The 24,503-nt window shown below is 39.2% G+C and overlaps 1 protein-coding gene across 1 annotated transcript in view; it reads right to left on the reverse strand.

Moving 5' to 3' along the window:
* LOC126418669 (uncharacterized) overlaps positions 1 to 23,119 on the reverse strand; it is a 43,047-nt gene extending 19,928 nt beyond the window's left edge. Inside the window, exons 1-2 of the mRNA XM_050085554.1 lie at positions 22,595 to 23,119; positions 16,905 to 17,173 (exon numbers count right to left, since the gene is read on the reverse strand). Of these exons, the coding sequence (XP_049941511.1) occupies positions 16,905 to 17,173; positions 22,595 to 23,006 (681 nt within the window). The 5' untranslated portion in view covers positions 23,007 to 23,119. The remainder of the gene's footprint in view (positions 1 to 16,904; positions 17,174 to 22,594) is intronic.
* Positions 23,120 to 24,503: the final 1,384 nt, after the last annotated feature.

Raw genomic sequence — 24,503 nt, forward strand, 5'->3', positions numbered from 1 at the left:
CATAAAGCACACAACAACTTCCACCATCAAACATTGTGCAAGATCTTACTGAGAACCATACATTCTGGTCCTAGGTAAAGTAGATAAATGGGTCAAAAGCTTCTATTCAGGCACTCATCGACCAGCTGGATGTGGCAATAAAAGACAGCAAAAGGAAATCTGAAAATTTAAATCTCGTGTTTACTAAAATCATTCACATAGGAAGATTGTACAGACATATTTTCATTTGACCATATGCTAAAAATACTGTAGTGTACAAGAAGGTGCCGTCATTCAGTGATTGCTGGATACAGAATGACAGACAGAACTTGTCTTTAGCATGATGGATGGCAGATTCTTCTAAATCTAGAACAATGCAAGCTAAAACAGTTGAGTGGCAAAAACAATACAGTAATGTCTGAATACAAAAATAGTGGTGTGGCACTTGACACACTCAAATCAATTAAATATCTAAATGTAATTTTGCAAAGTTATACGAAATGGAGTGAGTACTTAAGGTCGGTTGTAGGGAAGACAAGCGATTCGCTACAGTTTATTGGGAGTGTCCTAGAGAAGTGTAGCTCATATATATAAAGGAGACCACATATAGAACACTTGTGCGACCCATACTTGAGTACTGCTCAAACATGTGGGATCCCCACAAAGTTGGATTAAAGGAAGACATTGAAGCAATTGAGAGATGAGCTGCTAGATTTGTTATGGACAGGTATGACCAACATGCAATTATTACATAAAAGTTACATGAAAAATGGAAATCTCTAGAGTGAAGACCATCTTCAGTTTGCAAAATGTTAATGAGAAAATTTACAGGATCAGTATTTGTGTGTGACCGCATAACGATTCTACCGCCACCAACGTATGGCTCACACAAGTACTGCAAAGATAGGATAAGAGAAATAAGAGTTTATATAGAGGCATACAGACAGTAATTTTCCCTTGCACCACTTGAGAGTGGAACAGAAATGGGAATGACTAGCTGAGGCACAAAGTACATGGCCCTGATTCCACTCAACATATTACATTCACATTACTTACTATAATAATTACTATCAAAACCAGTGGAAATATTGCATATTGTTCACTTTTATAAGTGTACCAGGTATGATATGTGACAACTAAAGCTCTGTGAACACACAGAGTACTACCATCCCAAGATCATATTGTCGTGTATGTCTTCAATTTGGTTTACTGTGCCATCAAATAAAAGTGTGTCATATCATATTGTCGTGTATGTCTTCTCATATCGTCATGAATGTCTTCTCATATCGTCATGAATGTCTTCTCATATCGTCATGAATGTCTTCAATTTGGTTTACTGTGCCATCAAATAAAAGTGTGTCATCTATGTACTTGTGATAATAGATATGTTGATTTTTTGTTTGGAAATTAATTTCAGAAAAAAATAAAAGAAAAAAGAATCACATTTTCTAAACTAACGACAAACATATTTTCCAGTAGAGATCCTGTTACCAACACTGCTACAATCTTGTTATTTTTCTCATTAATTTAATTTTGCATTTTAAGTAATTCAGTGCCTCACACAGGCCTTCACTCTGACTGAATGTGCCATCAACAAACAAAAAACTATCTACCTACCCGCCAGGGCAGATATATTTATGAATAAATTAGAAACATAAAAACTCAAAAAATCAAAGCTAGAATTGCCTATTATTATGGGTGTGTAGATTATATTTTGGTTTTATTTTATGTTAAAATTAATCAAAATGAGGGCTTGCAAAACTAAATCCACAAAACTAATTTACGAGAACAGCCTGCCAAGATCCTAGACATGAGGATAGCATACATTCATTAGAAACAATTCTCTTTCTGAGAAGACACAAAAGGTATATTAATACACTAGCTAATCCAGCAGTGATTTGCAATTGCTACATATGTATTGAAATTACACGTATCTCTTAACCACCTTCCCCCCTCTCTGTCCATCACCTCCTTGCCCCTCTCAACATCCATTTCCTCCCAACTCCCCTTCTCTGTCCATCTACTCCTCCCCCTCTCTCTGGTGTTGGGTCTTGTTTATTGTTATTGCAAATTCAGATTATGTAGTAGTATTCTAATCATAAGCTGACAAACAATGGAAACTTCAGGTTGGAATAACAACAATATAACGAACAGGATAGATTGCTACTCTCACTGTAAAAATGATCCACTGAGTTGCAGACAGGTTCAACAAAAAGACTGTTGCACGTGCAGCTATCGGCCAAGGCCCTCCTCAGAAAAGAAAACACACACACATTCACACAAGCAAGCCCACCTCAAGCACACTTGACCACCACTACTGGTAGCTCCGACAGGAATCCGGTCAGAGCTGCTGGTGGTGTCCAAGTGTATGTGAAGCATGCTTGCTTGTGTGAATGTGTGTATGTTTTCTTTTCTGAGGAGGGCTTTGGCCAATAGCTGCATGTGTAACAGTCTTCTCATTGTGTCAGTGTGCAATTCAATGGGCCATCTTTATGGTGAGTAGGAATTTGGCCATTCCTTATTTTGTTGTTAATCATAAGCTGACAAGCTATTTATACAACTTCGCTGTTTTCTACAAAAAACCTGTTGCGAGAAAGAAAACAAAACGGCACATTCTTGTGTACACAATTTTTGTTTAAAAATATATATACTGAGAAAGATTGTGTGTGGGGAAAACAATTTTTATAATAGTTTAAATGGCCTACTATCATAGTTAAAACTAACTGCAAGCAAGAAAACAAAACAAACATATTCACATCAGGGCAAAGCACAGAATTTCCTTTCTTGTAGCCAGTTTTTACATAAAACCTGTACATAGTTGTTTAAAAAATATATGAATGTTTATTAGAGTGTACTGTAAAAAACATAAAGTAAACTGACCAAGTAATTTTCAAATTTTTGGTAACAACATTTCCCTTTTTACACTATGTACGTATTTATATACAACCAGCTGCTAACCATGGCTGAGAGCCCATAACAGTAAAATGAACTGTAATGTGTGTATGACTTTATTGGCCAGGTTGCATGGTACAAGTCTTTTAATTTGATGTCACTTTGACGACTTGTGTGTTGACAATGATATAATGATGATAAAGACAACACACATACATAGTCTTTAGCAGAGAAAATTCAAGGCAGCCAGAAATCGAACTTGTAACCTTGTGATCAATAGTGAGCAATGCTAAGCACTAGTCCACAAGCTGTTTGAGCATATTGGTAGTTTTGTTATCATGTGTGATGGTGACAGTACTAAAATAAAGTGCAATACTTTCTAAAATTATTAAATAGTATTAAACTTGTGAAGAAAGAAAATAAATAATTTGCAGTTCAGTGCAGCACAAATTTTATAATATTTGTACTTGTAATAACATTGGCTGCCCAACATCTCTGCCTGTTAGTGCTTGCTGTGTTCACTTATCATAATCAAATGCAACCTCCCACATTCTACATAAAAGCATGATGTCTCTCTGTTTGTAGTACAGCATTGAAATGACATCATTGTGGGCTTTTAAACGTCTCAGAAACTGTAAGAGATGCCTGTGACGATCTTGTGAATAATATTAGTATGGAAGAATGGATTAAACATGCTGAGGATTGTATAAGCATTGTATTAATTACATTGAATCATATGATGTAGAATATATCAAATAATAAAAGCATTTTCACATATACGATAAAGTTCAAAAATCAAAGACTAAGTAATTTTTTTCAAAGAGTAATTATTGTTCCATGTTTCACACTGTATTCTTCAAATCAATAAAATCTTGTACTACACACTTTCTTAAAGTAGCTTATGTTCTTCCTCACACTTCTAGCTATCTCCATACCAAATTACATCCAAATTGGTTCAGCAGTTTAGTCTTGAAAGCATAACACACAGAATCACTTTCTAATTTATAATATTAGTATGGAGATGGGTATTATGGTGCAGCAGGCACAGAAAAACATGCATATATTGGAATACAACGCTGTGTCAAAATTTCAAAAGATTGGTGAAGACCTTTCGAAGATTTAAGATTTTGAACAAACGAACATTTACATTTTTATTTATGCAGATAACCAATAATGTCATTCTGAAAGGTAGGGGAAAAAAAGCACAATTTCATGCAATCTTTCATCACATCTTGGATCCTTCACTAAAGAATGAGGAGATAAGTCTTCTATAAAATACAGCTATTAAAAACTGGTCTAAACTTCTACAAAATACAGCTATTAAAAACTGGTTTAAATTGGTAATGGTGATGAAGATGTTCAAACAGAAACACAATTGGAGCATAAGGCATAATGCACATAAATATGCAAAAGACGCTAACTGTATGATTATACAATTTCCGGAACCATCATTGGAGGCATTCATAGCCATTAGATACCTGGGAGTATGCATACCAAGCAATTTAAAGTGAATCAAGCAGGTAAAACCAATCATAAGAAAGGTAGATGCCAAACTGAGATTTACTGGAAGAATCTTCGTGGAGTGTTGTCCAATCCCAAAGGAGTTAACTTACAAAACCCTCATATGACCAATACTTTACTATTGCTCCACGGTCTGGAACCATTATGTAGCAGGATTAATAGTGGAAATAGAGACGTGCACAGCATGTTCCATCACAGGTTTTTTTAATAATTGTGAAATTGTCATGGAAATGCTTCTCCACCTCCAGTAGCAGGTGTTACAAGAGAGGCATTATGTAGCAAGGCGTACTTTACAGTTAAAATTCCGAGAGTGGTACATTCCAACATGCGTCAGTCAATACAGCATCATGATTACGACAGAAGCAGTAAACAACCTACAACTGATATTTGCGATGGTGCCATACCTTGGGATTAAGTCAAATACAATTTTGAACATTTTTAAGGTAACTAAAATAGGGATTAGTTTCCAACCTAATAAAATCTTAAAATAGGAACTTTTAACATAAACCTATTATAACTACACCACCTTTCAATTCCAGCACGTATAGAGAAGACTGCAAAACATGATCCAAGTACAATGCTGATCAGATGGAGGGAATATTTATTACCACGTTTAAAAAACGTAACATATAACATAAGAGTCTGATAGGTATTATTATAGTAAGTTACATGTCTGGTACTATGGTTATGGTGCCACAGTGAATGCTCTGTTCCGGGATTAACTGTAGCGCACAATGTACAGTTGGTGTGCAGGAAGCTTAATGCATACTTTGAAAACATGAAACTTAGAACAATAATAGTAACCTGTCTACTATGACTAAAACACTCGTAGACAGAGCTGCATAGCGCTGTGGAAAGGAAGAGCAACGTTTCAAAATTCTGTCCTTCCAACCCATTCTGCAAATTTCTTGCAGATGTCCACATACATATGTACAAATACTTACTTAAAAATTCATTCTCAGTTACACAGATAATATGTAGAATTTAGATCAACAAATCCACAGAACTTGCACTGCATTAATTACATGCCCACAGGCTGAAATACAGAAGAACAAAATATATGCAAAAAATACATAAATTTAAGTCACTGAATTCAAAGAGTTGTTTACTTACAGTTTCACAGTGGAAATATCAATTCATCGCAAACATACACTTGCAATTTTGGAACAATGTTACTACATGCTCTTAACAAACTTGGAAATTAAACCAAATTAAAAAAATAATTGATAGTAATTATCTCATGGTTGAAACTTACTGACAGACTAAAACTGTGTGCCAGACTGAGGCTTGAACTCGGGGCCTTTGCCTTTCACGGCCACGTGCTCTACCAGCTGAGCTACCCAAGCACAACTCAACATGCCTCCTCACAGCTTTACTTCAGCTGGTACCTCAGCTCCTACCTTCCGAACTTCACAGAAATTCTCCTGCACAACTGGTGGAAGTAAAGCTGTGAAGGCATATTCTATGTACAGTTTTAATCTACAAGCAAGTTCACATCAGTGCACACACTACTGCAGAGAGAAAATTTCATTCTAGAAACACTTCATGCTGTGGCTAAGCCATCTCTCTGCAATATCCTTTTTCCAGGAGTGCTAGCCTGCAAGATTAGCAGGAAAACTTTCATGACATTTGGAAGGTAGGAGATGCAGTACTGGCGGAAATAAATCTGACGACAGGTTATGAGTCATGCTTGGGTAGCTCAGTCAGTTAAGCACTTGCCTGCAAAAGGCAAAGGTTCCGATTTCAAATCTCAGTCCAACACACAGTTTTAATCTGCCAGGAAGTTTCATATCAGCACACACTCCGCTGTAGAGTAAAAATTTTATTCCATCTCTTGGCTGATATACCTGACACCTGAGTCATTCCGTGTCAGTTCAACCAGGGGCTCCAGCTCAGTCTCATATTTAACTGAAATTCAGTACACTAATTCTACCATGCCTGGAACAGTTGTGTACAAAGTATTAGTTTCCCCTGCCAATTAGTTCCAGAATTATGACTTGTGAAAGAAGGTGGCGTGACCCAGAAATTGCAACCCGTATCTGGCAATCTATCTTCAGACCCACCTTCAGGTCTTAATAACTTTGGAACTATTCTGCACAGTCCAGTGAAATTTTTACAACCCAATAACATCCATTTAGAGAACACACTCTATGAATCAAAACACCAACAACATATTTCTGAGGGAAAATAAAAAAATTCCAAAATGTGATTTAAAAAATGTAATACGTTAAAAGGTACATATTGTAGGTGCCCTCTATGCCAAATATAATTCACTCAAAAAGGGTATAATTTTTTTGTCGTAAACTTAATGTGGCCTAAACACACACACAACTCATCATGCCCATATCAGTCACAAAAACTGAGTTACATGCACACGAAAATACAAAAATTTGAAAAATTACCTGAAAAACATGGATTTTCAAAGTGTGGTAGCACAAAAGGGATAAGTGGTATCCAAGCCAAATTTCACACACTGCATAAGTAGACCATAATGATAAATACCTCAAAACTTCAGCATGTTATTGCAAGACATTTGTGTACAATGGAAGTTGACATATGTATTTGGTGATGTGGCCATTGTGCCACAACACAATTTTGTAAAAACATATCGTAAACTGTTCTGCCTCTTCTTATACTCTCGCACAACTGTTTAATCACAAGCAACAACATATAGACAGATTAACACAACCTATCATTAATGTTTACTGCACATTAATTGCTAAAAACAAGTCGATTGTGCTTCGAATGGAAGTTCTCCCACACTTTAGCTACTGTATTCTGTACATTGAGTGGCAAATTGTACTGTCTTCTTGACACTGTGGTAGGAACTGGAACTGTCATAAGATGTGTTCAAAAGGAATCCAACACCTGTCTGCCAAACGTGGCCAATAAAATGTCTTGCTGGTCCTGCTGGTGCCATGAAGTTCACAAATACACCACCGTCTTCTTCGCAGCATTCTGCAACACATCCTAAGTACCATTTGTCATCATAAACAGCAATAACATAGCAACCTGGTTGTAAGTTGCTGCTTTTGCTTCTGAATCCTGAGTCAGACACACTGTGAAGACACATGTTGTGCATGAACCTATAGTTATAACCAGACAGTCTGCTCATCTGCACATTGTCAGAGTCCACTGGAGAGAAGTGATGATGGCTCCTTGTGCCTGCAACTGTTTTAACGTGTTCTAGCAACTCTTCGACTGATTTCACCTCATCTTTCGAAACATAGAATGATTGTATGCCAGAGATATTTTCCTGTACCCAGGTAATAATTGAAGAGGTGTTAGAATGTAACCTTCTGTAGGGTGCTGCAGACTAGCTCATGATGCCATAAGCTTAATGGTACCACCAATACCATCACATACATTTTTACCATGACTTGCTGTGAAAAAATTCCATTCTGCGGGAATCTGAAAATCATGGTAATGCAAGCATAAATTTTTGAGATTTTTACAGTTTTTGTACTGACTCACTGCCCCATCACTGAAGTATTTCGCAAAACGTATGTGAGGCAGCTTGTTTTTCACATATGCCATGACAGTGCAAATGTGGGCAACTGCAATGGCATCATGAATTAAACAGTCACTAAAAACACACAGGTTCATGACAGACACATCACGTGATTCACCTCTATAGTAAATCGCAAATGGCTGGGGAATTGCTTGACTGTTGTCCCAATGATATTCTTGGATGGCATCTTTAACTATAAATGCATAATTTTCAGAAAAGTCTTGTATTACTATAATTTCATCTTGTTTCAAATTATCCTTACAAAACTGGAGATAAGCCGATTGTGCTGTTGCTGTGAAGCTGTGTGTGGTCAGTTTGTCCATTTTTTGACAACACATTTCAACAAAATCTTCCACTGTACTTTGCTTTGTTTCAAGGCTTGTGAGAACCATGTGTGTCCATTGTTTATAAGAAACAAGATCATCGTCATCCATAAGGAGTTCACCATACAGTTTGTTATTCATGTGTTTTGCAAGATTTACCTGACCAGGACACTTTTCACACCTGTGTATCATGCACTGCTAGGAACTGATATCACACACTAGCAGCTTCATTGCACCTTTGTAATCCAGACCAGAATCCTTTATAGCAGCAAACATCAGCTTAGCATTTTGATGGGTCTCACATACACAAACATTGTGTGTGCCCCTTGCACTTACAGGCACAACCCATTTTGGCCGAAGATTGAAAAAAGATGATAAACCTATGTGACTTTTCATGCTTTCCCGACGGATCTGTTGCAAATACGCTTCTCGGGTTTGCCACCGGATCGTATTGTGTAAATCGTACAATATTTCCTCGATGCAACTGCTCGACATCATCAGGTGGTGGTAGATGCTGCTGTCACTGCTGCAAGGCGCGACTGATGATAATCGCGCGGCGGCGTAGGAATTTATCATGACGGGAGCAGGCAATACGCGTGCGCGAGAAGACGCTCATAGTTGGAGAAAGCGGCGCTCCTGGTGCCCCCTACTGGGAGCTGCAGAAAGGCCATCCACGCGTGCGCTTTGGGCAATAACTGTGCTGCCGGACGCTCCTGCGGATAAAGTTTGAACTAAATCTCCGCTACGCGTTGAGTCACTTGGGGAAACGGAAGTTCTTGCTTTCCCTGTTTTTGATTTAATGGCAGTCAGTGCTGGATTCCAGGCGGCGCTCCGTTGAAAACCTGCATCCCTGTTGATTAGATTGTCCGCCGTGCGAATATGTATGGCCTCCTTAATAACACAGTCCCAGAAAGATGACGCTGGGGATAGAATTTCCGTCTGTTCGTAAAGCATACGATGTCCCGTGTCCAGGCAATGTTCCGCTACCGCTGATTTATCAGGTTGCCCCAGGCGTGTATGACGATGATGTTCGACGCAACGTTCTTGCACGGTTCGGCATGTCTGTCCGATATAAGATTTTCCACATTGGCACGGGATTTTGTACACGCCACGTTTTCTGAGGCCAAGGTCGTCTTTGACAGAGCACAATAAATTCCCCAATTTTGCTGGTGGCCGAAAAACACACTTGACGTCGTGCTTTTTGAGGATTCTTTCTATTCTCGAAGACATGCCGCCAAAATAGGGCAAGAACGCTGTTGGAGTGGGTGCCTCCGCATCTTCATATACATCCCTGCGTCGAGTTTGCTGAGAACGGAATGCATGGCATATCTGCCTTTCTGAATAGCCATTCTGTTGGAATACCGTTCTCAGGTGTTGTAGCTCCCCAGGTAGGCTGTCAGCATCTGAGACTACATGTGCTCTGCGCACCAAAGAGCATAGTACACTACCGCGTTGAGCAGGATGATGGCAACTTGTGGCCTGCAAATATAGCTCTGTATGAGTTGATTTGCGATAGACGCTGTGTCCCAATGTACCGTCAGCTCTTCTTCTGACTAAGACGTCCAGGAATGGTAAGAGGCCATCCTTTTCCACTTCCATAGTGAACTGTATATTGGGATGTAGCGAGTTCAGATGTCCGAGAAACACAGGTAACGTCTCTACTCCGTGGGGCCACACCACAAAGGTATCGTCTACATACCGCCAAAAATAAGAAGGTTTGAGACTTGCCGACTGCAGTGCTTTTTCCTCAAAGTCTTCCATAAAATAGTTGGCCACCATGGGAGACAGAGGACTTCCCATGGCGACACCGTCCACTTGTTCAAAATACTGGTCATTAAATAAGAAATAAGTTGAGGTAAGCACATGTTTAAACAACGCCACAATGTCTCTCTCAAACTGGCTGCTGATAAGCTCTAACGAGTCCTGCAGAGGTACTTTCGTAAACAAAGATATAACGTCAAAGCTAACTAAAATATCCGACGCTTGCAACTTAAGTGTCCTCAGGCGTCCTACGAAGTCCTCTGAATTCCGGATATGGTGATCACACTTGCCTGTGAGAGGTCCCAACAGCGTAGTAAGATATTTGGCCAGAAAATAAGTAGGAGCTCCGATGTTGCTCACTATTGGGCGAAGAGGTGTCCCATCCTTGTGAATCTTGGGTAGGCCGTAAAGTCTTGGAGGAACTGCAGCCTGTTGGCGTAGGCCTTTGGTCACTTTAGAAGGAATAGAACTTTTCTTGAGGAGATCTAATGTTTTTCTCTGTATTTTGCCAGTCGGATCCTCTCTTAGCTTGCGATAGGCAGGATCATCGAGCAGTGCCTCCATCTTGCTGTTGTATTCAACTCGTGAGAGAAGAACGGTGGCGTTCCCCTTGTCGGCAGGTAAAATGACGAGGTCTTTGTCTGATCTCAAGTCTCGCAGGGCCTTCCTTTCTGCTGAGCTGATGTTGTACTTGCTCTGTGGGGGTCGTGATAAAATTCGGCAGGTGTCCCTCCTGATCTCTTCTGTAACGTCACTGGGAAGCTTCAAAATTGCCTGTTCTATGCCAACTATGACATCTCGGATTGGAGCTATGACAGCTCCAATCCGAGATGTCATAGTTGGCATAGAACAGGCAATTTTGAAGCTTCCCAGTGACGTTACAGAAGAGATCAGGAGGGACACCTGCCGAATTTTATCACGACCCCCACAGAGCAAGTACAACATCAGCTCAGCAGAAAGGAAGGCCCTGCGAGACTTGAGATCAGACAAAGACCTCGTCATTTTACCTGCCGACAAGGGGAACGCCACCGTTCTTCTCTCACGAGTTGAATACAACAGCAAGATGGAGGCACTGCTCGATGATCCTGCCTATCGCAAGCTAAGAGAGGATCCGACTGGCAAAATACAGAGAAAAACATTAGATCTCCTCAAGAAAAGTTCTATTCCTTCTAAAGTGACCAAAGGCCTACGCCAACAGGCTGCAGTTCCTCCAAGACTTTACGGCCTACCCAAGATTCACAAGGATGGGACACCTCTTCGCCCAATAGTGAGCAACATCAGAGCTCCTACTTATTTTCTGGCCAAATATCTTACTACGCTGTTGGGACCTCTCACAGGCAAGTGTGATCACCATATCCGGAATTCAGAGGACTTCGTAGGATGCCTGAGGACACTTAAGTTGCAAGCGTCGGATATTTTAGTTAGCTTTGACGTTATATCTTTGTTTACGAAAGTACCTCTGCAGGACTCGTTAGAGCTTATCAGCAGCCAGTTTGAGAGAGACATTGTGGCGTTGTTTAAACATGTGCTTACCTCAACTTATTTCTTATTTAATGACCAGTATTTTGAACAAGTGGACGGTGTCGCCATGGGAAGTCCTCTGTCTCCCATGGTGGCCAACTATTTTATGGAAGACTTTGAGGAAAAAGCACTGCAGTCGGCAAGTCTCAAACCTTCTTATTTTTGGCGGTATGTAGACGATACCTTTGTGGTGTGGCCCCACGGAGTAGAGACGTTACCTGTGTTTCTCGGACATCTGAACTCGCTACATCCCAATATACAGTTCACTATGGAAGTGGAAAAGGATGGCCTCTTACCATTCCTGGACGTCTTAGTCAGAAGAAGAGCTGACGGTACATTGGGACACAGCGTCTATCGCAAATCAACTCATACAGAGCTATATTTGCAGGCCACAAGTTGCCATCATCCTGCTCAACGCGGTAGTGTACTATGCTCTTTGGTGCGCAGAGCACATGTAGTCTCAGATGCTGACAGCCTACCTGGGGAGCTACAACACCTGAGAACGGTATTCCAACAGAATGGCTATTCAGAAAGGCAGATATGCCATGCATTCCGTTCTCAGCAAACTCGACGCAGGGATGTATATGAAGATGCGGAGGCACCCACTCCAACAGCGTTCTTGCCCTATTTTGGCGGCATGTCTTCGAGAATAGAAAGAATCCTCAAAAAGCACGACGTCAAGTGTGTTTTTCGGCCACCAGCAAAATTGGGGAATTTATTGTGCTCTGTCAAAGACGACCTTGGCCTCAGAAAACGTGGCGTGTACAAAATCCCGTGCCAATGTGGAAAATCTTATATCGGACAGACATGCCGAACCGTGCAAGAACGTTGCGTCGAACATCATCGTCATACACGCCTGGGGCAACCTGATAAATCAGCGGTAGCGGAACATTGCCTGGACACGGGACATCGTATGCTTTACGAACAGACGGAAATTCTATCCCCAGCGTCATCTTTCTGGGACTGTGTTATTAAGGAGGCCATACATATTCGCACGGCGGACAATCTAATCAACAGGGATGCAGGTTTTCAACGGAGCGCCGCCTGGAATCCAGCACTGACTGCCATTAAATCAAAAACAGGGAAAGCAAGAACTTCCGTTTCCCCAAGTGACTCAACGCGTAGCGGAGATTTAGTTCAAACTTTATCCGCAGGAGCGTCCGGCAGCACAGTTATTGCCCAAAGCGCACGCGTGGATGGCCTTTCTGCAGCTCCCAGTAGGGGGCACCAGGAGCGCCGCTTTCTCCAACTATGAGCGTCTTCTCGCGCACGCGTATTGCCTGCTCCCGTCATGATAAATTCCTACGCCGCCGCGCGATTATCATCAGTCGCGCCTTGCAGCAGTGACAGCAGCATCTACCACCACCTGATGATGTCGAGCAGTTGCATCGAGGAAATATTGTACGATTTACACAATACGATCCGGCGGCAAACCCGAGAAGCGTATTTGCATGATAAACCTACTTTAGTATTGGGATACTTTTCCTCGAATTCTACATATAGTTCTGATATGTTTCATAGCAACAGTCTTTCTTGTATCTGTACATGCACATTTCCCATTTTCACCGTTACATAGTCTTTTTTCCAGGAATTATTCGGCTGTAGTCATTATTTTCATAAAACTCCGACACTAGCATCTTTATTTCTGAACTCAATTGCTTACCCTGAGCCTGCTGAAGTTGTGGAAGCATTTCTTGGGTTGCTTTTATTTTCCTAGCTTGCTTTACCATATATGTAGAATTCCTTTGCAGTGTAGGCAATAGACCAGCTGGAAGGTGCAAGGGTAAGAATAGCTACTTTTTTCTGGTGTGTGGATATGGCACATTTTTCTTTCAAATCATGCACAATTTTGTCCAAATCAGAGCATTTCTGGCATGGTTTCTGTTACTTTGGAGCAGATAGTTCTTCCTCTTCCACCATTAGCGTGTCAGCTATTTTGTGTTTTAATTCCATTTGAGCTTCTTGTAGTTTTCTTCTACGATAGCTGGTCCTGTCTCTCTACCCAACTTTGTGTGTCTTCATGGGAGACAAACCAAGAGCAGTCACTCAAGTATTTAATTGCTCATCCGCTGTGGTTGTAGGTGGCTGATACTCTTTGTCACTGTCATGCAAATTATCAGAATATTCTTCATTTTTTAGCAGTGTAACACACCTGGAACATAACTTTTGTCCTGGTTTCATGTTGAGTCCCATGCACTGATTCACTTTCAATCCTGATTTTATTTCAATTTCTCTGAGGCTACACTTCACTGTCTTCTTATGAATCTGAAATGAATCAAAACAACTTCTTTGCAGGAAAGAATACTTATGCAGAAACACTTTCATATGATGATAACAAACACTAAAGTTTCCTGGAACTGTACTTCTTGTGCACACAGGGTGTATCCCGGATCTCCACAGTGACAAATCTTGGTCCGATTCATCCAGATCATACAATACAAAGCGAATGCCACATTTTGTTCCATATGTTGTTTTATGACATTCAGACACTTGTGCTCTACCAACACTGCAACTTGTTTGAACAAAAGCACCACTAGCATACTCTTCTGCCTCGATACTGACTTTCCACAACAGTACTGACCAGTCTGAACTGGAATCCTAAAAACATGTGTAACCTGTAATTGTTGCTTGTTTCCTTTGTTGTTCCTGCCTAATTATGACTCACTCTGTCCCTGAAAACTACCATTGTTTAACTTTCTGTTGCCTAATGGTTTCCAACAATTGCTGTAGCTTTATCTAAAACAAGCTGCCTGGTACACAAATTCCTTGCAATAACAAGTTGAAATTTTGTCACATATTATATTATGGTCTACTTATGCACTGTTTGAAATTTGGCTTGGATATCACTTGTCTCTTTTGTGTGGTACCACACTTAGAAAATCCATGTTTTTCAGGTAATTTTTCAAATTTTTGTATTTTCGTGTGCATGTAACTCAGTTTTCGTGACTAATATGGGCAAGATGAGTTCTGCGTGTGTTTAGGCCACATTAAGCTTATCACACAAAAAATTTGTACCCTTTTTGAGTGAATTATATTCAGCGTAGAGGGAACCTACAATATGTACCTTTTAACATATTACATTTTTTAAATCATATTTTGGAATTTTTTTATTTTCCCTCAGAAATATGTTGTTGGTGTTTTGATTCATAGAGTGTGTTCTCTAAATGGATGTTACTGGGTTGTAAAAATTTCACTGGACTGTACGGAATAGTTCCAAAGTTATTAAGAACTGAAGGTGGGTCTGAAGATAGATTGCCAGATGTGGGTTGCAATTTCCGGGTCATGACACCTTCTTTCACAAGCCATAATTCTGGAACTAATTGGCAGGGGAACTTAAAATTTTGTGAATGAGTGTTCCACACTTGGTAGCATTGGTGTGCTAAAATCTGAGAGTATCAGCTGGAACATTTTCTCAAATTGGTGTTATTGACAAGGAATGACCCACCTTTTAATTAGCAAACACCAAATCACACTGATTCATCACATAAGCATAACACATCAACAATGACACGACATTATCACAATCAATAAAGCCAACAACACAATATATATATATAGGAATGATGGAACGTAAGAATCTTTTTGTGTGTTTGTGTTTTTCCAGAGAAAGGCCTGTGTTGTTACATTACAAGTAAATATGAGGGTAAGTCAATTATTATCCGCAATCTAGTTATATTTTTGTTTATTTTGGTAGTACTGTCGTTTTTCATTGATGACACATGCTTTGTTCATTTATTGTTATATCTTTGCAATTTTCAAGCTGCTAGGTTAGTTTCGTTATCACTGCCATGCTGTTAATCATGGCTGCTCCGCTGTCTATTTGAACCAAAGGAGAGCATCGTTCAGTGATCCGTTTTTTTGTGGTTGGAAAGCGTATCACAGGCCAAAATTCATCAAAGACTTTCAGTACAGTATGGGAACAGTGTTTTGCCACAATGGACTGTCTACAAATGGATTGAAAAATTGTGGTATGGTCGCATAAGTGTTACGCACGATGAAGGAGCCAGATGACTGTTTACCGTGACAAATGAAGAAACCATTGAGTGTTGACATGAAATGATTCTCACAGACAGACGATTAACTATTGATGAAGTGGCACATTGTCTGCAAATTATTCACGGTTCTGCCTACGAAATCATCCACAACAGACTTCAGTTTCATACAGTTTGTGCAAGATGGGTCCCAAAACAACTCACACAGTTGCATAAACAAATGCACTTGGACATATGCAAAAAAATTTTGGATCACTATGGTAACAAAGGGGACAACTTCTTAGACATGATCATTACTGGTGATGAAACATGGATCCATCATTACGAGCCAGAGAGTAAATGGCAGAGTAGGGAATGGAAACACCCAAATTCGCCATGCAAGAAAAAGTTCGAAACCCAACTGTCCACAGGAAAACATGCTTTCAGTTTTTTGTGACGCACAAGGTCCAGTACCGGAACATTAGGGGGAAAGGGGCACAACAATAAACAGTGTATGTTACAGTGAGATGCTTACTGCCAGGCTAAAGCCTTCAATTCGAAGCAAACACCGAGGATTGCTGTCAAAAGGTGTTGTATTGTTGCACGACAATGCCTGTCCACATACTGCTGCCCACACTGCTGAAACGCTTCAGAAACTCAAGTTTGAAGAACTGGATCATCCTCCATATAGTACCAATCTTGCTCCCTTCTACCTATCACTTGTTTGGTCCACTGAAACAGGCATTAAGGGGGCCTCGGATGAAGCAGTGAAAGAAGCGGTGCATTCCTGGCTTGCAGCTCAACAGAGAACCTTCTTTTATGAGGGCATCAGGAAGCTTGCACAACAATGGACCAAGTGCATTGAAACGCAAAGAGACTACGTCGAAAAATGATGTTCTTGTAAGTTTCCTATTTGGTTAGGATAAAATTTTATAACTACTTTGTGGATAATAATGGACTTACCCTCGCATATTAGCTTGGCTGATTTAAGCTGAAGAACAGGGCCTCTCATCATAATTAGTGCTTTCAATTACAGCAATGAAGCCTAAGATATTCTTAAAGCAAGGAGCTGAATGTGGGGACCACAAACACAGACTATTAATTGCCAGGAGAAAGTTTTTAGTGTCTTTGCTTGTCAGGAACATTATTCATTTGAAAGATATGGGCAGGAGTGGGGAGGTGAGGCAAGGGAGGGATGGAGATCATAAATAGGAGAAAAACTGAGTAGGAGAGGAGGAAGCCTGCAACGGGGGTTGAGGGGGGGGAAAAAAAAAAAAAAAAAAAAAAAAAAAAAAAAAAAAAAAAAAAAAAAAAAAAAAAAAGAGAGAGAGAGAGAGAGAGAGAGAGAGAGAGAGAGAGAGAGAGAGAGAGAGAGAGAGAGAGAGATTTCCAGCTACATTACCATCACAATAGATATACTGGTACCTGTTTTATAAAGCCAAGTAGATTACTTAGATTCAAGTGCTGAGGTATTTCCAAAGCACTGTCATAGTCCTGCAAAGGCCTACGCCCACGCCACATCACTGTTGCAAACCACTTGCAATTGCTTGGAATTTCTTCTGGTTCACAGGGAGTTGCATCAAATGTGACTGCATCATCCACATGCAGAACAGACTGCAGGCTTTGCTTGGAGCTCACTCGATGACCTCCCACAAAAATTCTGCTTGCCAATGCAAGGACATTTTCCTCTTCGCCTGGAAAAAAAGAGAAGTCTCTCTTACTTTTTGAGTGTGTATTACATTTGTTGACTTGGATTAATAAATAACATGATGCTGTAGCAACAGACAGATGGCCTTCTTAACATGGCAGAGATATGAATCTCAAGAAATGATAAATAGATGACATCAATAACTACTTGAAAACTTTAGCAAAGCAAAAAACAAAAGGTAACAGGGCTGTTTTGTTTTTAACAATTTGAAACATATTAAAAACTTGAAACTATCATACCAAAGTAGAAAAATAGAGATTTTTGGAAATAACAAAACATGCAGATATGGCTGTCAGCTCTGATCCATATCATCATTTCACCCTTAGGCAATATGGCAGCCATCAAGACAAACATCCCAGATGAGAACAAACAAAAATAATCCCATTATACAAAACATAATCAAAATAATTCGAATAACAACATGACACTAATGGGACAGCCATGGAAATTAGGAACTTTTGGGAAGGGGGCATATAAAATAAACAATATTCCTAATATAACAATATTATGAAAATGATAGTTGCTAGTCACCATACAGCAGAGATGCTGGGTCGCAGATAGGCACAACAAAAAGACTTTCACAAAATGAGGTTTTGGCCAACAAGGCCTTTGTAAAGAAAAAAAAAAAGGTCGCAACTTTCACACACATGACCACAGTCCCTGGCAGCTGAAGCCACACTACCATTCCTAATACAAAATGTATACCCACACAAAAAGTTTTGCAAAATTCCAGTATGCCAACATTACACAAAATCCACAAAATGTGTGTCACTAACATCAAACAATCTAAATACATAAACAAAACTCTTCTAAACCAACATGTAAATAAATCTACAAGAAAGTGATACCAGAAATTTGGGTCAACTTAAGTGCTCGATATTGCTCGTCTTCTCTGACCTGTGCCACAACTGTACAGTGTTGAGTGACGTCATGGTGGACAACATATTTGAAATGTATTGCGTTTGCAGAGAGCATGTTGGAGTATGCAGAGGTTCACTTTAGAGTGGGATGTTTATGCCTGTAAATTTGTGAGTGTTTTTAGTAATATTGGACTCCTTGAGGGCCATTTGTGATAACACTGGAAGAGTTTGTGGCAGCTTGTTAGCGAGTTAATTTGATGCTGACACTTATGGGAAATATTTCAATTTCAGGACTGGAATGATTCGTGTGGTGTTTTGTTTATTGGTAGAGATTTATTTTTCGTTACTTCTGTGAGTGACAAAAAATTGCACAAGTAAGTCTCTTCATGTTATGATGGGGGTGAAATCTAGAGTACGATTACATTCCTCTTGTTCTTTGGTTTAACTGCCAGGCACTGTAAAGAAGATATGAGATCGACTAAAGTTGCTGTACCTTGGACCAGAGACCAGTATATGTGACAGTGTCAGTGGGACAATATGGCATTCTATTCATAGGGATTCCTGTTTTAAGTTATACCCCATAGTTCAACTCATGTTGCTGATTCCACACCCTGTTAATTTTCATGGTTATCGATATTTGTTTTGTGAAATTTCTTTTAGGTTTCGTTTATTGGTATCGGGGATTCAAATTGAACTATATAGCTCAACTCATTTTCTCGATATCAAGTTTTGTTATTTTTGTGGTTTTGCACTGTGTGTGTAGTGTGATTTCTTTCAGAATTTCTTTATTAGTATTGGTCTTTGAACATCAGCTATATAGTTGAACTGATGTTTTCTATATGATTTATTGGTTTTTTCCTCTTTTAGTGTTTTTCTATTTAATTATTGGTTTATCATGTTTCTATTGTTGCATTTTGTTATTTTGGTAGTAAAATGATTCTGCAGTTGTTATATTAGATGGCAGCGTCGTCCTGCCCAAACCCTGTGGTTGTTCCATTACTTTCATTATTTATTATTAAGAATTTGCATACTTTATGATTATATTTGTGCAGCATGGAAATGTTTACAAGTATTGCTCGTCATTTTAAAAAAGTGTGCATTGTGTCTTGTGGTGCAGACAACGTCATTAGTCAAAGTTGACTAGTGGTGTTGTACACACAGATTGATCCAGAAACTTCACTTGATCTATATAGTTAAAATGAAGTCCACGATACCACAAAACCTCAACTCACTCCAAATGCTGTTATTGAAAACTTTGGTTGACCTACATAGTGCATAAGGAGTCCACAATACCACAAAACCACAACTCATCCAAGAACTTGAGCTGACAACATCACTTAACTAGAACAAACACCACAATATGATAAAGCCACAACTCATTGCAGTATTATCGAAGATCTCACTTAAGCAAACCAGCCAGAACAAATTCTATGAAACCAAACCCCACTAATGTAACTATTATCGAAAACTTAACCCGGACAAAATAGACAGAACAAACAGCATGATCCACCAATCTTAACTGAATCATTATTAACTGCAACTAATAAAACAACCCACAAATTCATTAAAAAAAATGTAATACCAATTTCAGTACACAATTAAAATGCAATCAATCATGCACATAAATTAAACACACATACCATACTTCTTACAATAAAAGAAACATAAAAACACTGAAGGAACTTATTGTTGTGATCACACCATCACCCTCTGGGCATGCAACAACCTATTAGTCAATTTTCTCTTCATATCCATCAGATATGCAAAGCAAAAATTAAATTTCCAAGCATTACCAACACACTAAACTAACAATTCCAGAGATCATAAGAAATCCATAGACAATAATTACTGACACTACAATAAATCACTAACAAAGTAAGGAATGATTGGTTTGGTCTACCTTGTGGCTTTTCTTTGTTGGTGGTCTTTCTTCAGGGGAAATATTGAGTGAATTGGGGTTGGTTTGTGAGTTGCAAGTTGTGGGTGTTGTAGGAATTTTTATTCTACAGTAATTGTGATATTTGATCTGTTATACATTCATGATGGGACAGTTGTGTTTTTGATTGTTGTTGTTTTTTGGTATTGATGGCTTTGGCTGAGCTACAGCCAAAGGAAATATCCAATTCCAATTTCTCAAGCTGTAGGTGATAGCTGCGGATGAGATCAAAGGAAATGTCTGATCCCTTTGGTTTTGTTGGTGTGGTGCTGTGGTGGTCTTCAGTCCTGTGACTGATTTGATGCTGCTCTCCATGCAACTCTATCCTGTGCAAGCTTCTTCATCTCCCAGTACCTACTGCAACCTACATCCTTCTGAATCCGCTTAGTGTATTCATCTCTTGGTCTCCCTCCACGATTTTTACCCTACACCCTGCCCTTCAGTACTAAAGTGGTGACCCCTTGATGCCTCAGAACATGTCCTACCAACCGATCCCTTCTTCTTGTCAAATTGTGCCACAAACTTCTCTTCTCCCCAATCCTGTTCAATACCTCCTCATTAGTTATGTGATCTACCCATCTAAATTTCAGCATTGTACTGTAGCACCACATTTTGAAAGCTTCTATTCTCTTCTTGTCCAAACTATTTATCGTGCATGTTTCACTTCCATACATGGCTACACTCCATACAAATACTTTCAGAAACGACTTCCTGACACTTAAATCTATATTCGATGTTAACAAATTTCTCTTCTTCAGGAACGCTTTCCTTCCCATTGCCAGTCTACATTTTATATCTTCTCTACTTTGACCATCATCTGTTATTTTGCTCCCCAAATGGCAAAACGCTTTTACTACTTTAAGTGTCTCATTTCCTAATCTAATTCCCTCAGCATCACCCGACTTAATTCGACTACATTCCATTATCCTTGTTTTGCTTTTGTTGATGTTCATCTTATATCCTCCTTTCAAGACAGTACCCATTCTGTTCAACTGGTCTTCCACATCCTTCGCTGTCTCTGACAGAATTACAATGTAATCAGCGAACCTCAAAGTTTTTATTTCTTCTCCATGGATTTTAATACTTACTCCGAATTTTTCTTTTGTTTCCTTTACTTCTTGCTCAATATACAGATTGAATAACGTCGGGGAGAGACTACAACCCTGTCTCACTCCTTTCCCAACCACTGCTTCCCTTTCATGTCCCTAGACTCTTTTAACTGCCATTTGGTTTCTGTACAAATTGTAAATAGCCTTTCGCTCCCTGTATTTCACACCTGCCACCTTCAGAATTTGAAAGAGAGTATTCGAGTCAACATTGTCAAAAGCTTTCTCTAAGTCTACAAATGCTAGAAACGTACGTTTGCCTTGCCTTAATCTAGCTTCTAAGATAAGTCGTAGGGTCAGTATTGCCTCACGTGTTCCGATATTTCTACAGAATGCAGTAATTTAATTTTTTCATATTATTTGTTTTGGGACGGTGCGGTGTGTTTTTATTGTTGTATATTTAGCTTGCCTCGTCTTAAATCCTAAACTTTTAATGTCTGTCCCGTTAGTTTCACTTTATTTTTGGAGTGAGACGTTATGTGTCTTTATTTTTGGCCGCTTTTGTTGATGTGTGAATCCAATGTGTCATTGTCGCCACACTGTATACGCTGGAAGTAACCGGATCCGCCATACTGATGACGTCATGGGTGAAAAAGAAAGCAGACTGTGGAATCGGACGCTTCTGCAATGTTATTATCATCTCTTTCTTCTTTTTCTTTTGCCTTTAAGTTTTTGGTAATAGTCGCTGAATGTAGCAAATTTTAAATTACAACGACTGCATAATTATGGTTCTACCCCATCGACACCAATTTGTTTTTAGCATCAGACCACAAATAATTCCTGACGGAAGTCGGTATCGAACGCGGGCCTGAAATACGGAAAAGTTTGGGAAGAAACTGAACACCTGGCAACCCAGGTTAGCTTCGCAAAAAGAAAGGCCCATAAACTTTCCTCCCGCATATGGCGCAGAGAACATTCAGTTCACGGGTGTCTCGCAACAGTACCATCTCGTGAGTTTTTGCTGACGCCCGGATGCCACCATTAAGTGCGTTTATATTTCCCCTTACGTGACAGGTCGATTACGAAAATCGTAGTCTGTACGCTTCGGAACTTGTAACACGTATACAAACAAAACTGAGTTGCTCGTTCATTTGATACAGCTATTATTTATTATATTAAGTTGGATATTATAAATGCTACTAAGCCTTAAAACATCGATATTCATTTTGAAACTTATCCACCACTAAAGCAATATTTCAATATCATTTTAATACTGCTTAGTGGACGACAGATTAGGCTTTACAAACACCGATATAATCCAACAGTCCATAACCAACACCACTGTGGTACAGCATTACAATATATTACATTAGATGCATATACGATAGCTCACCTTCGTTATGAATGAAAGAACACAGTACTTTCGTTGGACTAACAGCGGAAAACCGGTTCATGTAACAAATGATAAATATCGTTCAATATTACACCAATGTAGCCAGTGTTTTCATTCATAATGTATAAAATATCAACCAAGAACCACGGGAGCTGTCAGTCAATGTACTCACCTTTATAATTGATGAACGAAAGTACACAATGTCTCGCAGTCACTTCAACAACAGTACCCAAAGTACTGTTCAATCCGAATATCACATTCACTGAGGTCGTACCAGCAGGACTACCCAGGTCGTAAGTATGCAGGCGCCAAGCACACGTTATAAACCAGTTACAACGATCTTCACCATTATTACTGAACGAATGACATGTGAACTTCAGCACAGACCCTTGCGCAACGAATTCGTACAGTGTTTGCCTATCAGATTCACTTTTTCCATCTACAAGCAATTTCTCGCCGTAAAGAAGCGCGCGTTCTTCTTGCCCATCAAACCGAAACGTTACTATCGCTTTTCCCGGGTAGTGAACCTCTTTTACGACACCAACAACATTACTTAGAGTCACCGCAGATTTCCGTTTTGACATTTTTTACGCTTAATATCCAACATCATTCACATATAAAACATGTTTGTATACAAATGAAATGATTCTTACGTCGCAGGGCAAAGTTACAAATACATACCATGATAGAGATCTTTGGCTTGGAAAGTTAAGTTTGCAAAGCATACAATATTTTTACGTTAAGAAGTAATAAAAAATTGTATCTAGAACTCCGGATGACTACATTGCTACCTTTGCACATTTATCTAATCTTCACGTCCGATAATGAATCATTATTTGACTTTGCTGCAGCTAGCTATCTAATTTGTAGTACCGTATCCCGCGACACATTTCTACACCTGCATCTATTTTCTGTATTCTGCAAACCACCATGAGATGCATGACAGATGGTACGTCCCATTGTTTTTTTTCTCTTCCATTGACGTATCGAGCTCGTAAAGAATGATTGTTTGAATGAATTCAATTCAATCCCTTTATTCATCCGTTAACACTATACATTGTATAGATGTAGTCAATTACAATATAGATTCTAATATTTAATTTGTTTCAAAAACTTGGATAATAAATACAAATATTTTATATCAGTATATATAAATAATATTACTTTTACATATTCAGATATTCTTCAATATTATAAAAACTATGTGTTAGTGAAAATTGTTTAAGATCTACGTTGAATTTATGAAATTCTTTAATTTTCTTTATTGTAGAAAGCAATACACGAAAAAGTATTTTGGGCTGGTAGTTTACACTTTTTTGGTAGAGTGCTCCTTTGTGGGAGTGTCTGTGAAAATCATCTCTGTTCCTTGTTTCATGGTTATGAACCTGATTATTTAATGTTGAAAATTCCTGGTGAGTTTTCAGAAAGGATACACAGTCATAGATGTATAAGCTAGGAAGAGTCATTATTTTAAATTCTTTAAATATTTCCCTGCATGACACTCTGCAGGAATCCCTTTCATTATTCTAATATTACTTTTTTGAAGTTTGAAAGCTTGTTCTGCCATATCTGTATTTCCCCAAAAGATCACACCACATCTAAGCAAACTTTTCATATAAGCAGAATAGGACACATAAATGGTTCAGTGTTGCAACGTTCCTGAAACATTATTAGCACATAGCAGCATTTACTTTATTTTTTACACCAAACTTCTAGATGCTTTTCCCATCTCAAGTGCTCACCCACCCATATACCTAGGAATTTTCTATATGGAGCTTGTGCAATAACATGGTTCCCTAAGTCTCTTTTGATAGCTTTACTTTTAATAGTACTGAAATTCGTCAATACCGTTTTATCCTTATTTATGATCAAAGCATTATCGCTAGACTATTTTCGTGTCTCATTTATTGTCCTAGAGAGACTCTGCTGTAGATTATCCTCCGTGTATCCATTCATAAAAATGCTAGTGTTATCAGCAACAATCACCGTTTCTACAACTGTCAGATGGTTTGGCAAATCATTTATGTACACCATGAACAACAGAGGGCCTAACACGGAACCCTGGGGCACACCATAGCTAG

The sequence above is a fragment of the Schistocerca serialis genome, chromosome 9, assembly GCF_023864345.2.
Source record: "Schistocerca serialis cubense isolate TAMUIC-IGC-003099 chromosome 9, iqSchSeri2.2, whole genome shotgun sequence".
Lineage (NCBI taxonomy): Eukaryota > Metazoa > Arthropoda > Insecta > Orthoptera > Acrididae > Schistocerca > Schistocerca serialis.